Here is a 14,088-nt window from a genome sequence, read left to right as displayed (position 1 = left end):
TTCACTTATTGGAGTCTTACTACATCAGGAAATTTTTCGACTGAGAAGTAGATAGGGTTGCCTGTTTAATTCACTTATCGTAGTATTACTACATCAGGAAATTAAGCTGGAAGAGGTGAAAATGTTGGGATCTTGAGCACGTCTGGACTCTTCTCATTGAAGTCATTCTATCCCCACCTTACTGCTTCTTCTCCTCTATCATGGCTTTCCAAGGTTTGGAGCATTCCTGCCCCCACCTACAGTATGTGCATTCGGGTGGACAGCTTTTTAGAGTAAGATCCAGACTATAGATCACCTCTGCCACTGTAGCATGCTTATTGTTGACCATTGTCCCTTAGTGTAGGTGCGGGAGAGCCAGTGGACCACATGCTCCTCAATTACAAGTACAATAGAGAGGTTTGAGCCAATATTCTCGACTTGTCTAGAATCATAGGTTTTTTTGCTCATTGTTAGGGGTAAAATCGGTATACACGGTACCGATCCTTAAAGTCATTCTTCACTCGACCGGGTCAAGTCGACCGCCATAAGCAACACTCAGTAACGAGTTACGGTAAGATCCCCTCAATATTTCTCTTTGCGCGGTATCGAACCTATAGGGAACCAGACACGGTCGCGGGAATCTCACCATTATGCGACCAATCCGAACTACCGTTACACTTATGACGCTCTATTCAAATTCAAAACGTCCCGCCAAGGCCACCATCCAAGATCATATCTCCGCCCGGAATCACAGAGAAATCATATCTCCATGATCTTATCCTTCATCCATCACGCCCCACGTGGGCTAAATCAAAGGCTTAATTGATATCTTCAAGATCGTGGGCCTCCTCCCCTATAAATAAGGGTCTACACACTCAAGCAAAGGCAATTCGAAACCAATCCTCCTCCTTCTACTCTACTCTGGTCTGGTAACTTGTCTTGGCCCTCCCCACCATTCATCGTCCATTCCATTGTCTATGATTGCCTATTTCTGACTTGAGTGTCGAAGTGGCCGTCCGGAGCCACAACTCCGGGCCCACTGACGCTTTTTGTGTGAGTGCAGGACTACAGGTTTTGCCAGGCTAGTACGTGCGGTCAGATTTTGGGCGTCATTAGTCATGTTGTCTTTTTTGCATCAAAACCAACCTGAATTGAAATCTATTGCATTTTGTCCGACCATTATTTCCAAGCTCTAGTAGATGGCAAGGGTATGATTTTATAAAAGATAGTCTTTTTAGCCTCTATCCGAGTCCTTTGGAAAGAGAGAAATGCTCACACTTTGGAGGATCATATCTATAGTATTTTCATAGGCTAAAGTCCTTCCTAGCTTCAACTTGTATTCGGCCACATGTATTAGACAATGCTAGAAGGAGATTTGATGCAGTTAGGATCGTGAGGAGGTCGTCCACCATGATAGATCCCCTGACCTCGGACGCTTAAACGTTGATTATTCTAGCTTGGGAAATCCAATGCTTCAGGGAATTGGAGGCTTTCTTAGAGATGAGAATGAATTTACCAAGTGGACCTTTTCTAAGCCGATCGAAATCTAGGATTCTAATGAGACAAAAGTCAAGGTGATCCTCTAGAGCATTATATTGACGTTGGGTAGAGATATGGATAGTCATATAGTGGAGGGAGAGGCCTTCAATGAAGATCTTGCCACTCCTTAATATTTTCAGAGTTTATTGATGAGATTTCAAACCGTGTGGAGGGCCATTTGCTTCCATCATGTTAGTCGTTAGGCGACGAATGGAGAGGCGAGCCTTCTAGTTCAGCTTAGAGTGCCTAGATTTCTTTTTGGTTGTACTCTTTGTTCCCACTACTATCTCTGTCGTAGCCCTGCCTTTTCAATAAAATTTCACCATTTTAAACCAAAAAAAAAGGCCTAACAAACCCTCCCCTTTTAGAATTTTAGAGATTTTATATGGTGTGTGGTCTTATAGTCCAGTATTTTTCAAGAGGTACAGGACGACCCACTCCATAGGATGATCCAACCCCGTCAATTTGTTGGGCCACAACGTATTTAGTTTGTGCCCCAATTATTATTCCCATAGGATGATACTAACCCTCCCCTCGAAGAGTTAGATCATCCTATGAGAATGATATTTGGGGCACAACCTATTTACATTGTGGCCCAATCCAACAAATGGACATTTTGGATCATCCTATGGAATGGGCCGAACAACACCGCCACACGCCATATAAGAACTGAGAATTTTAATTTTCGGTATTAAGAAAGGGCCTCTTGATATTGACTCCCCTGTAAAAATCGCTAATGATTTTTAAGGATGCATTAAGGAGCAGATTTCTTCAGTAGTAGGTGGTGAAAAAGTCTTGATCAGACGATACCGTGTGGAAGAGTCATTGTGACTGAAGCCAGCTTCACGATAGGACCCGGCAACATACATGGCCGGCACGAAACGAAATTTCTGAGTCGCTTCTATTATAACTTATGAGTCTCTCCTCATTCGTTGACCTTTAACTAGTGGATCGATGACCAAGACTTGGGTCACTTGACCTGATTGACTTTCCTGGTAGGAACCGGTGAGGGAAAACGAGTCACATGGACTAGTGAGGGAGACGAGTCATATGATAGCCCGTCGAACTCATCTCTTCGTGTTGTTCTCCCATTGGAGATATGAGGAGCCTTGATCTGATTCTGAGAGACCTAATCGGGGCCTACTCACAGGAAATATCATACGGAAACCACATTTAATACTTTGATTAAACAAACGGCTAGAAATGTTATTTTTTTTTCAAAATTGTGGATATTTATTATAGTGAAGTGATACTGGTGACAAATCCACCCATTTTGAGTACTTCGGACACCCAGCAATAGCAATAGTGAATCAACTGCATCACGTCAGAAGGATTCAATAGGGCTGATTGCCACGTACACTGCTGCTGAGTGTCTCGAGTAATCAAAAGTGGCGGATATATCACTTCCCTTCCTTATTATAATGCAATTCCCATCACCAAGGCGGTCGATTGAACTAGGCATACAAAACACAGAGTTACAAGGAAGTTGACGAAAAGCTCCTCAAGGGAGTAGAAAATCGAAATACTCTCAAGTCACTATAGGCACTCCTGCTCTAGCTTCTCTATAGCATTTTGGGAACTGTAATAAACTTTTAACAGCTCTTTGAATATTAAAAGGCACTAAGGCAGGATGGTTAGTGAAAATATCAAAACATGGTTGTGCCGATATCATTCCATGTTTTTAATAAGTGATGTATGAGTTTTTACACGATGTGTGCATGTGAAGTCTAATATTTTTTAAAAAAGTACAGTAGGTCCACTTCATAGGATGATCCAGGCCGTTCATTTGTTGGCCCACATTGCAAACGAGACAGAAGTAGGGCCGAATTAGTGTTTCTCTGTAGAAATTTCCTTAACAAAATGTGTACACATACGAAGTTGTAAATAAAAAACAAATGACCTATTTTCCGAATTTGCCCGGAACTCTACCAAAACATTTTTCAATTTTACGTCCTTTGATTCTGAGTCCGAAGTCCAAGTTTGAAAATCAAGTCATGGAGGCCCCACTTCACATCATTGAGGCTAGACGCGTGAATAAGAGACCGCCAACAACCGCCTCTTCCTTGTAAGAGGCGAGCCGCCCTTCCTTGTAAGAGGCGAGGAAGAAAGAAAAGTTGTAGGCCCATCTAACTACATCTAACTATTCAATTTGCTAGCTTTCTAGGAAACTCCTTATAAATAGAGAAGTAACTTCTCGTAATCTAATTATCAGAACAACAACATCCAAGTTGCCGGAGTCTTTTAGTCGAAAAAGAGTTCATCCGGGCCATCGCCGAACGGTTTTGAGAAGTGGTAGATCAACAAAGCAAAAATGATGAAGGTATTTTCATCTATCAGGAATAGTTTTCTCTCTTAATTTCTTTTATAAGTTATATTATTTTTTCAAATGGGTAAATTTCTTTTAGAATGGTATTTGATTTTCATTTCGTTTTTGTTTATCTAACTCGATTGATCGTCGACTTATTACAGCAAAAGGTAGTAATCAGACTCCAAGTGCACGACCAGAAGGACCAGCGCAAGGCTATGAAAATTGCAGTTGGTGTAACAGGTGATTTTATTTTTTTCTTTCCAGGATTTATAGGGAAATGGTATGATTATTGTTAATTTAGAGAAAGACTAGATATCATAGTTGGAGAAATTATATGGTGCCTGACTGGCAAGTCCCTTGTGGGTGGACCACCCTTGATGTTTGATCCAACAGCATCATCTTAAAAAGTGATCTCCTGTTGGATCAAACATCGAGGGTGGTACGGCCTACAAGCGACTTGACGGTCCGGCACCATATAAAAACTCTCATAATTGAATAGGGTCCGTTCAATTTAGTAGTGTAGGTTAATATTTCAGAAGGTCCTCCAAGTGAAAATTGAATAGGGTTGATTCAATTTATCTTTTGTCGTGTGTTAAAAAACAAAAGTAATTTAGAAATATTTTTCCTTTCATACTGTAACTCCATCCGAGTCAACTCGGACGACTCACAAGCAAGTCAGTAATTTTTATATGATGGTGTCTCTTTCTGTATCCAAAAGTTCTGACCGAACCCAGCTCTGATATACTTTTTTCTTTTGTTTCTCTTTGCAGGCGTCATAGCAGCTTCATTAGAAGGTGAAGATAAGAGCAAAATGGTGGTGATCGGAGAGGGAACCGATTCAGTTATACTGACAAGATCATTTAGGAAAAAGATGGGCTTCGCCGAGCTAATTAGCGTAGGGCCAGCTGATGAGAAGAAGGAAGAGAAAAAAGAGGAGAAGGGCGGCGAAATGGTTTCGGCTTACCAGGCTTACCAAACCAGCGTGCCGCAACATTATGTGTATCAGTATCATGACACCAACTATGACCCTTGTTGTATCATGTGAGATGGAGATTCATGCTTGTTTAAGCCACATAACTTGCTATTTTTCTTCTTTGTTGTTATAGATCAAGGATATGGTTCATATAGCCAAAAGCCATATAGTTGGGTTCTTTCATGAAAAAGGGCTCATATGCCAATTTGGTCTTTGCGAACAGCTTGATCCACTATCCCCTTCAATGATGTCATAAATAGGTTTTCAGTTTTTAATAGTTATTCATTGGGATTTAATAGTTTCCTACTAAGCTGTTTACCTTAAAATTAGGTTTTGGCTACCCATTAAGTTGTGAGTGTCTTAGAAACACAAATATTATTATGTAATCTCTATAAATACGAAAGAGAATAGAAAGAGAGGCTTTTTTAATGAAATACAAATTTCCTTCCTTCAGAGTTGAGTGATTCCTCCTACAAATCAAACGTGTGACATGCTGGTTTACCGTGATTCCACGATTAGCAATATTGAGCAGCGTCCGTTACCTCCAGCTTAGTAGGATGATGGGATATCTTTCATTTACAAGAGTAAGATCTTAAAGAACATATTGAAATCCATCAAGTGTTACAGACTCACAAATTATTTCTTTTCGATCATTAATATTTGATCCCAATTGAATGGATCATAGCGAATATATGCAACTTTGTAAGCATTAGACTAGATACGGAGATACACGGCCAAGGGGCCCGCGTAGAGCTCCCATTTGAACACAAATAAAAGCCAAAATATATCTTTATATACACCAAATGACTTACAAGTTGGTCTCTACGACTTTTGTTATTCTCTTTCCCTTCTCTAGATCTCTTAACTTCTCCTCCTCTTACATTTCTCTAAACAAATGACTACATATATATAGACGTAAACATAAACCACTACTAAAATACTTATCCACATTAAACTCTTTAGTTTTAGTTCCCTCGAGTCTTTCAGGAAACACAACCAACTTCATAAAAATCCTCGTAAGACTCTCGGATAAAGTAACCTGACATAATGAACTCTAGGGAACAAACAAAGACATTTCAATTTTCAATACATCATAAATATCCTAGAACACTAAAATGACATTTCACTCTAGATACATTGATTTTAATTTACCAAATTCCAGTACAGGGAAGAAGTTAGAGCAGGGTAGGGAAATGGTACCAGTGTTAGGACATGGGAGCAAGCTAGTTTCTTAAACAAAGAACTAAATCCAACACATTGTCTTGCTATGGATGAAGATGCTGACATATGTAAAGTATGATGTATGTTGAAACAGTATAACATATAAAGTTTATATTTATGTCATTACTTTGCTGTCCAGACCCTACACCAGAACTTGATCTATAACCATTATATTGAAATAAAGCTTTTAGTCATGTTTAAACTTTTTGCGAACATTTCTATAAGACTAACTATCGAATTCCATCTAAATATATTTTCGAGTTTCATGCTTGATGGTTTGCGGTCCAACTGGTTCAAAGCCCCCAAATCTTTTTGTTCTCAACAGTAATCTTATGGCTGCTTATGGCTCTGACATGTAGTAATTTGTTTCCAAAATGCTATTCCCATTTCCCAAACATTTGATTCCACAAGAATCATGGAGAACCATGAATAAAATTCATATGTTACTCAATACAATCATATGTTTGTTACCGTTCAAAAAAAAAAAAAAAAAAAAAATATATATATATATATATATATATATATATATATATATATATATATATATTTATTTATTTATTTATTTATGTTGATGCAAGTGGTTAAGGTGGAGAAACGTGAAGCCGTTCATGAAAAATTTTCATGATCCATCTAGTGGTTAAGGTGGAGAAATTTAGGTTGAGTTCAATTCATTAAACTACTTTACAATCATGCTAAAGACATTACTGGATGTAATTAGTTTTTCCTGTCCAACTCGGATAGCTATAAAGTATAATTACATAAGCTTCGCACTATAGGAAATTTTAATTAAGTCGCAACTACAGATACAAAAAAAATGAAAACTTGCATCTTTTACACAACCTTCAAGAAAGATCTTGTCTGTCAAACAAGTTGATAGTATTGTTCTGTTTTGTGATATATCTTCCTAATTCAACATACAAGTTATCACTTTGCATCTTGTACATAAATGATTCAGTCTTCTATGTTGCAACGTATCATGAATGTTGAAATTCACATGGGTTGAGCCACCACTTCTGAATTACTTGAGCATTCACAAAACCAGTGTTGTAAGAGTTTCATCTCAACCACTAAATTGGTTTGACTTCCCATGTCTGTAAAATGGATAGACAAAATACTAGAAAAGAGAATAATTCAAAACTAAAAATATATTACGGAAATAAAAATTATAAGAATAAAGGTTCAAAGGAAAATTGGAGATATTGAAAATAAATTTAGCTAGCATAGGTAAACATGATCACAGTCAACTAAAACAGATATAACTAAAAAATTTACAGTGGCATCCAGTGGTTATGATTTGATTAGGCTGTTAAAACAGATACTCATATATAGGGCTTTTGAATCTTTTGGCAACTGAGTGGGGAATGCCAGAGGAATGGCGGATATGACAAAGAAAACATGCTGGATGTGCCCTTTTCCAGTTACACAAGACTTAAACCAAAACACCTAGGAGTGGTGGAGCCACATTATCATATTAGGAGCTTACTGAGATAAAGAAATTACCAACAAATGCTATGAAAATTAGATGCTCCATTAAAGAAGTTATTCAAATCATAATTATCAGCATCCACTTGATCTTATGATGATATGGCAGATCAGTCGTCCAATCATCTATCAAGAATGGTCTGAAAAAAATGCAAGAAATTCCATATGATTAATATAATAAAAATATCCCTTGCCTTTTCTTAAAAGAGAGCAACAGCATGCATTTTATTTTTTTTACTGGAAATGGACTCATTGAACTCATTGAAGGAAATGAATTCTTTGACAATGAATCAAGTTGTGATCCCCTCTGTTTATGGCTTGTGCTTTGTTATTTTGGCACAGCGGATGCAAGCACTTTCACTAGACAATTTCCTAAATTGTTTGGGAAAGGAAGAACATATATCATGATGGTTTTAGAGGCTAGTACCAGATAAGATCATGCACCACGAGCCTATTCAAGATTAAGGGCCACTTTGGATGCCACCAAAAATGGTCCTTATTTGCTAACAATATTGTTTTAATTTAACCTTATTTATAAATGGGACAATAAGGCTTCTTTGGAAGAGCTGAACTACATCTATTGTCAAAATATTATAACAAAATAAGGCTTCTTTGGAAGAGCTGAACTACATCTATTGTCAAAATATTATAACAATTTTGTGCATATAAGATTATTTGCAAATAATTTTTGGAGGTTTCCAAAGAGGCCATAAATCTTTGGAAGTGATGCCCTGTGACATTAGAACCTCACAACATTCAAAGAGATGTAACAATAATCTTGTAACAGTACTAAAAACAAATTGAAACATGGAGTCAGAATGCAGGAATTGACTCTCGTATATTCTTCACGTACTGTTCTGATCTTTCTCTTTGGGAGGTTTACTCTGTTTGAAGACATGGAATGTTAGAGCATTTTTTCCTGCCAAATAGACTCAAACAAAATATAAATTACAAGTTTCTTGACCCTGACCCAGCGGATAGTTTTTCCTGCCAAATAGGCTCAAACCCAATATAAATTACAAGTTTCATGACCCTGAACCAGTGTGTAGTATATAAAGACAGATATTTAGATAGAAATGCACCTGAAACTGCAACATTTTCTTGTTAGGCCTGCATGGCTCCTCTGATGCCAACTAAGAAATCTATCAACCATCTTGACAAGCTTCTTAGATGGCATTCAGGGAGCCAGGCAGATCACTGTCCGCAATGTAATGAAGTCATCGAGGTTCAGCTTCAGATACCACAATTTTTTGACACCTACAGAGTCCACATAAGGTGTTAGGAATACATCTCTTGTATGTATCTACCTAAGAGGAGATGCAAAAATGGCTCGGTACATATGTAACAGAAATAGTTGGCCCAATTTTTTATTTGAATGTCAATTTCTGTATAGGAAAGAGGTTTAAGAATATGCCAGAATTGCTTCACTTTCCTTGGAAAGATCTAAACAGAAACTAAACATGGTGTTTAAAGTTTAAAAACACCCAGAAAACAAACTACTTTGCTTAAATGATCAGATTACCAATTATTAGAACATTGAAAAATCCATTAATCCACATTTCAGAAGCAATAGAAACCAGATATTCAGTATCATGTAAGTCTAATTGTTGGCAGTAGTACACACCCATCAGCATATAAACCACATTATGCTATGCCAAATTGATGTCTAAAGCATCTCTGAACAGAAATCAGTAGCTAGTCTCTTTACTAAGCAAGAAGAGAATCTGAACCAGCTAAACTCAAAGGGATAAAGAAATAAATAGAAGAAATCAATTCAGTATCACTTACACTTCATTTGCAGGTGAAGGTCGCTAGCTGAAGCATAAATATATTCAGAACATAAGATTTAGCAAAGGAAGTGAAGGAATTTCTGATACCCATCTCTCTCTCTCAATTGAGTTGACATGGAGTCGAATTTAAAGAATTGAAAAGCACAAAAGGGAAGCAGCCAAGAGAGAAGAAAATGCATGTATGGTTGGAAGGCAGGTGTTTAGAAGGCGGCAGTGGGGGGCCTCTCTTTCTTTTCACAACACTCCCATGAGTAGAGCCAAAGTAGGGTGGCTTTAACAGAAAAGACACTTTGGATTTTTCTTTATCGGAAAAGGTGAACTCATTATTTTAGTGCCGGAACAGTTGACGGTTTCTGACCGGTTCTAGACGGCCCCACGACATCAAATATAAAACAGACGGTTTTTCTAACGGCCGTTTAGGAATATTTTGCCGGGGCAGGTGGTGTCAATGTCGCCACCATTAAAAATAAAAATTAGGACTTCCATCAATTTCACTTTGTCTTGGACTCTTGGGGCATGTTTGATAACTGTAGAAAAAAAAAAAAAAAAATTCCTTGAAAGATATTTTTCATTATTTTATCGGAAAGGCCCTCCCAGGTAACAAGGGGTCAAAAAGCTTGGGACGGAGGAAGTCAAACAGTTCCAAACCTTCCTCGATATCCCCTGCCTAGCTAACCTATCAGCGCAATGAAGGAACCTCATCAAAGAACGGAGCAAATCTCCATGGATAAGAATGGGAGCCTTTAAGTCATCTACCTCCAACACCACCACTTTGTTTAGATCTTCATTCTCAAAAAACTTAATTCCTTAATGTACAGCGTGCACCTCTGCTTCATTTGCGTCTACGACTCCTATGGGACCCATGAATGCCCATAGAAGTTAGAACTGATTCGGGCTCTCATCCCTTAATACATAAAATGCAATAATCAAATTTTAACTCAGAAAATTCACAAAATGCAAAACGATCGGGGCTTTTTTAAATATGTGAAATTATGTGGTGTGCCTGCATGCACGTAATGGGGGTATGATAAAAAGTGCAGCCCTTGATATTTGATCCAACAGTAACCTCTTAAAAACTCGGGTTCTGTTCGATCAAATATTAGGGGTTCTTGTACAATGAACTCACAGCGCACATTTTATTTATTGGGCACCGACTAGATATCTAGGTTGTGCCCCAAAATCTTCTTCCTAAGGTGATCTTGACTATGATATTTGGAGGTTTTTGTATCACGCCATCCATTTTAATCCTCCACAAATTGGAGGGTTAGGTTCACCCTATGGAGAAGATTTTTGGAGCACGACTATCTACATTGGGGCACAACAAATGAATGGTTAAGTTGATCAAACATATGTGGATCCCACTATAGTTTTGGCACACTTGTGTGTTGGCGAATTCAATATATAAAAGTCCATAAATATAAAGTGAAGCCGCCACCTACTTTTTAAGGGAGCAATTATACTAGAAATGCCTAAGGCCTCCTTCTCGCTTTTTCTGTTAGCATTTCGAAAATTAATTATGAGACCTAAACTGATTATTGCACTCAAAATTAACATAATTTTGACTTGATAAATCAATTTTAGACTCAAAAGGGCCGTTTGGATACGCGGATTTTACAATTCAGGTTTCAGCTTGAAAACAGTGTAGAAGAGGGTTCATGATGAAGCTGGTGTATGCTGTCCTGACAGCGTTTCTTGTACTTAAAATCCAAGTCTTAGAAATCTCTCCCCCATCTTGAGATTTCTAAAACCTGGAAACTTGGGATGATATGCTGCTCTCTTGCTGTCAGAATGAAGGACGAGAAATCAAAAAACAACGGCTGGTCTCTTTCTTCTCTCACTCTCCCATCTATAATTGTGAAGAAATCAAGGATTTTTAAATCCGCATATCCAAACGGCCCCAAAATTAATTCTCAAAATCCAAAACGAATAGGGCCAATAGGCCTAAGTTTTGATACAGCCTCTCTAGTATGTACACTGTCACATGTCTTTCTACTTTTTCTAGTGATTGTAATGAAAGACTAACTTTTTTTGCATTAATATGGGCCTATAACTTTTACTACTGATATGGCAGGACCATGTTTTAATAATTGCACAATCACAACTATTCTTTTCTCTTTTAATTGGCTTTTGAGAGCTTTTTAGGAACTGTGATGACCTTTGATATCTCTTTAAGTAATAAAAGACAATGAGCTAGTGCTATTATCAAAACATGCTTACACTGATATCATTTCCCATAAGTTGAGGTTAAAAAATAAAGGGAAGTGATATTTCCCCCCACTGACGGATAAAATCCCCCCCTTTAACGTTATCCGTTAAGCTTTAAAGGCAAAGAAAAACGTTAAAGGGGGTGAATTTATCCTCAAGCAGTGAGAATATCATTTTCCAAAATAAAATTGTATATAAGTTAGACTTCTGCGACCAAAAAACAAATCAACTTTCATGCAAGGAAGAGGTAGATCACCTCAGTTATAGGTGTAATTTTCAGTCATAACTCTTTTAGAGTAGGTCTGATTAGATTGAAGGTCTTCACTATCCAATCATCTGTCCACGTGTCTCAATCTCAGCAGGAGAGAATGGATTGTAAAGTAAAACGACTTCATCACTGCCTGCGTTCGAATGGCCAATGGTGGACATGGAATAACCGCTCCAAACATCAGGGAAGGAAGATGGCAAAGCTTGATAGGGCAATGGTAAATGACCTATGGCTCCTTTTCTTTCCCCCATTCCTCTGCTGAATTTCATCCTCCTGGTATCTCCCATCATTGTCCTTTCTCTATATCCCTTGAACTCCAAAAAAAAATTTGGGCCGAAGCCATTCAAGTTCATGAATATGTGGCTTCAAGATTCCTCTCAGTTTCCTATTGTTGAAAGAGCTTGGGCCTCCAAGATTGAAGGGAACTCTATGTTTCGTCTCACTCAAAAGCTCAAAATTGTTAAAGAGCACATTAGGCTGCGGAACTCAAAAAGAAGTTTATGTTAAATCCCCCCTTATCAAGAGAGATCTTGAAGTGGTTCAGACCCAACTCAAAAAGAAGTTTATCTGAGAGTGGAATATTCTAAAATAAGCAGTCTTGAGGAGTCTCTCTCTACAGACAAAAGGCTAGAGTGCAATGGCTCAAGTTGGGGGATGCAAATACCAAGTATTTTTATTCTGCTCTTAAGGCCAGGCAAAATCAAAATAATATCATGTGCGCTTCTAGGGAGGATGGCAGCCTCACCACTGATATGGAGGAAGTCTCCGCTATCTTTCTGGAGTACTTCAACAAAGCCTTAAACAATGGAAAAGTTCAATCTCCTGATACCCCTCAACCTGCTAGGAAGCTGTCCCCTCCAGAAGCTGATCTTCTCATTGCTCCCATCACCCCGGAAGAAATTCGCAATGCTGTTTGGAGTGCAAAAAGAAGATAAAGTCCCGGGCCCAGACGGTTTTAGTGCAGCATTCTTCAAAGCTTTTTGGTATCTGCTCGAAAAAGACTTTACAAATGCCATATTGAACTTCTTCTGCAAATTTAAAATGCTCTCCAAGGTAAATACAACTTTTTTAACCCTCATTCTCAAAAGCCTTGATGCAACCACCCCTGCCAAATTTCGCCCTATCTCCTTGTGCAATTTCATCTACAAAACCATTACCAAAATCCTGGCCTCCCGTCTTAAACTAATCATCCCTAAGATCATTAGCCCTTCCCAATCAGCTTTTATCAAAGGAAGACAGATTCAGGAAAATATCCTTCTCACTCACGATCTCCTCCATAAACTTCACCTCAAATCGGCAAAAAATGCTATGTGCCTCAAAATTGACCTAGCAAAAGCATTTGATAATGTTAACCGTATCGCTCTCCTAGATTTCATGCGAAAACAAGGATTCAATAGTACTTGGCTTCGCTGGATTTCTGCTTGCATTTCTAACCCTTCCTTTTCTATACTCATAAATGGCTCCCCCCATGGTTTCTCCTTACTTCCTCTAATGGTATTCAACAGGGAGATCCTCTGTCCCCTCTCCTCTTTTGCATCACCATGGAAATGCTCTCTGTTCAACTCGAGTCGGCCCTTCAGTGCAATGCTATCTCTACCCCCTTCTCCAGTGGAAACATCAAAATTACCCACCTCCTATTTGCAGATGATCTCATGATCTTTGCATCAGGAAGCCTTGCAAATGCCACTGGGATTCAAAACTGCTTGGAATCTTTTGCTAACATAACAGGGTTGGAAGCAAACATAAAGAAAAGTGAAATTTTTTTTGCAGGAACAACTTCCAGAGTTAAGCACTCCATTCTGAACTCCCTGAACTTCAAAGAAGGAAAGCTCCCCATTAAATATCATGGGTTCCCTCTGATATCCTCAAGACTCTCCATTAATGACTGCACTCCACTAATATCTAAGGTGAGAAAGAGAATTCAATGTTGGCAAAGCAAATTCTTATCCCAAGCTGGCAGAAGTGAGTTGGTGAAATCAGTGCTCTGCTCGTTCCAGATATTCTGGGCGTCTGCATTTAACATCCCCAAAATTGTCCTTCATATGCTTGAAATTTGTTTTAGAGATTTCACCTGGGGAGGCTCTGAAGGAGCGAAGAGGCTCATTCAGTTGGATGGGAAAGTTTTTGCCGCCCAAAGATGGTAGGAGGAGTGGGGCTCCGAAGACTTGAAGATATCAACAAGTCTCTGCAACTGAAAATTATGTGGAACCTACTTCATGAAAATAATTCTCTATGGTCAAGCTGGTTTTATCAGAAGTACCTCCAAAAAAAGAATATATGGACTTTTGTCCATATGGCATTATTCTCTGAGAACTCAAACAAA

The 14,088-nt window shown here is 38.5% G+C and overlaps 1 protein-coding gene and 1 long non-coding RNA gene across 3 annotated transcripts; one reads left to right on the top strand and one right to left on the bottom strand.

The window, feature by feature from the left end:
* The first annotated feature begins 3,598 nt into the window (after nucleotides 1-3,598).
* Nucleotides 3,599-5,252, top strand: LOC143851158 (heavy metal-associated isoprenylated plant protein 16-like). The gene is made up of 3 exons (XM_077360500.1): nucleotides 3,599-3,838; nucleotides 3,988-4,066; nucleotides 4,597-5,252. Exons 1-3 carry the CDS (start codon nucleotides 3,830-3,832, stop codon nucleotides 4,869-4,871), a joined length of 363 nt encoding a protein of 120 aa, XP_077216615.1. The 5' UTR covers nucleotides 3,599-3,829; the 3' UTR covers nucleotides 4,872-5,252.
* A 1,506-nt stretch (nucleotides 5,253-6,758) lies between these two features.
* On the bottom strand, nucleotides 6,759-9,474 carry LOC143851647 (uncharacterized). 2 transcript variants are annotated; one of them, XR_013236438.1, is made up of 3 exons: nucleotides 9,291-9,474; nucleotides 7,521-8,759; nucleotides 6,759-7,111 (listed from the first exon to the last, which is right to left on the bottom strand). It is a non-coding gene; the product is annotated as an uncharacterized LOC143851647 (long non-coding RNA). The 2 variants fall into 2 exon arrangements; XR_013236437.1 differs by having other exon boundaries at nucleotides 8,585-8,759.
* Between the last annotated feature and the right edge of the window lie 4,614 nt (nucleotides 9,475-14,088).

This window comes from Tasmannia lanceolata, unplaced genomic scaffold, assembly GCF_043159265.1.
Source record: "Tasmannia lanceolata isolate RefF3 unplaced genomic scaffold, GAP_Taslan_0.1 ptg000018l, whole genome shotgun sequence".
NCBI lineage: Eukaryota > Viridiplantae > Streptophyta > Magnoliopsida > Canellales > Winteraceae > Tasmannia > Tasmannia lanceolata.
This window is presented reverse-complemented; position numbering and strand designations above follow the sequence as displayed.

Bases quoted from the DNA above. Each gene is read 5' to 3' on its own strand.
- LOC143851158 (XM_077360500.1), top strand. The intron at 4,067-4,596 runs GTGATTTTATTT...TTCTCTTTGCAG, and splicing joins AATTGCAGTTGGTGTAACAG to GCGTCATAGCAGCTTCATTA.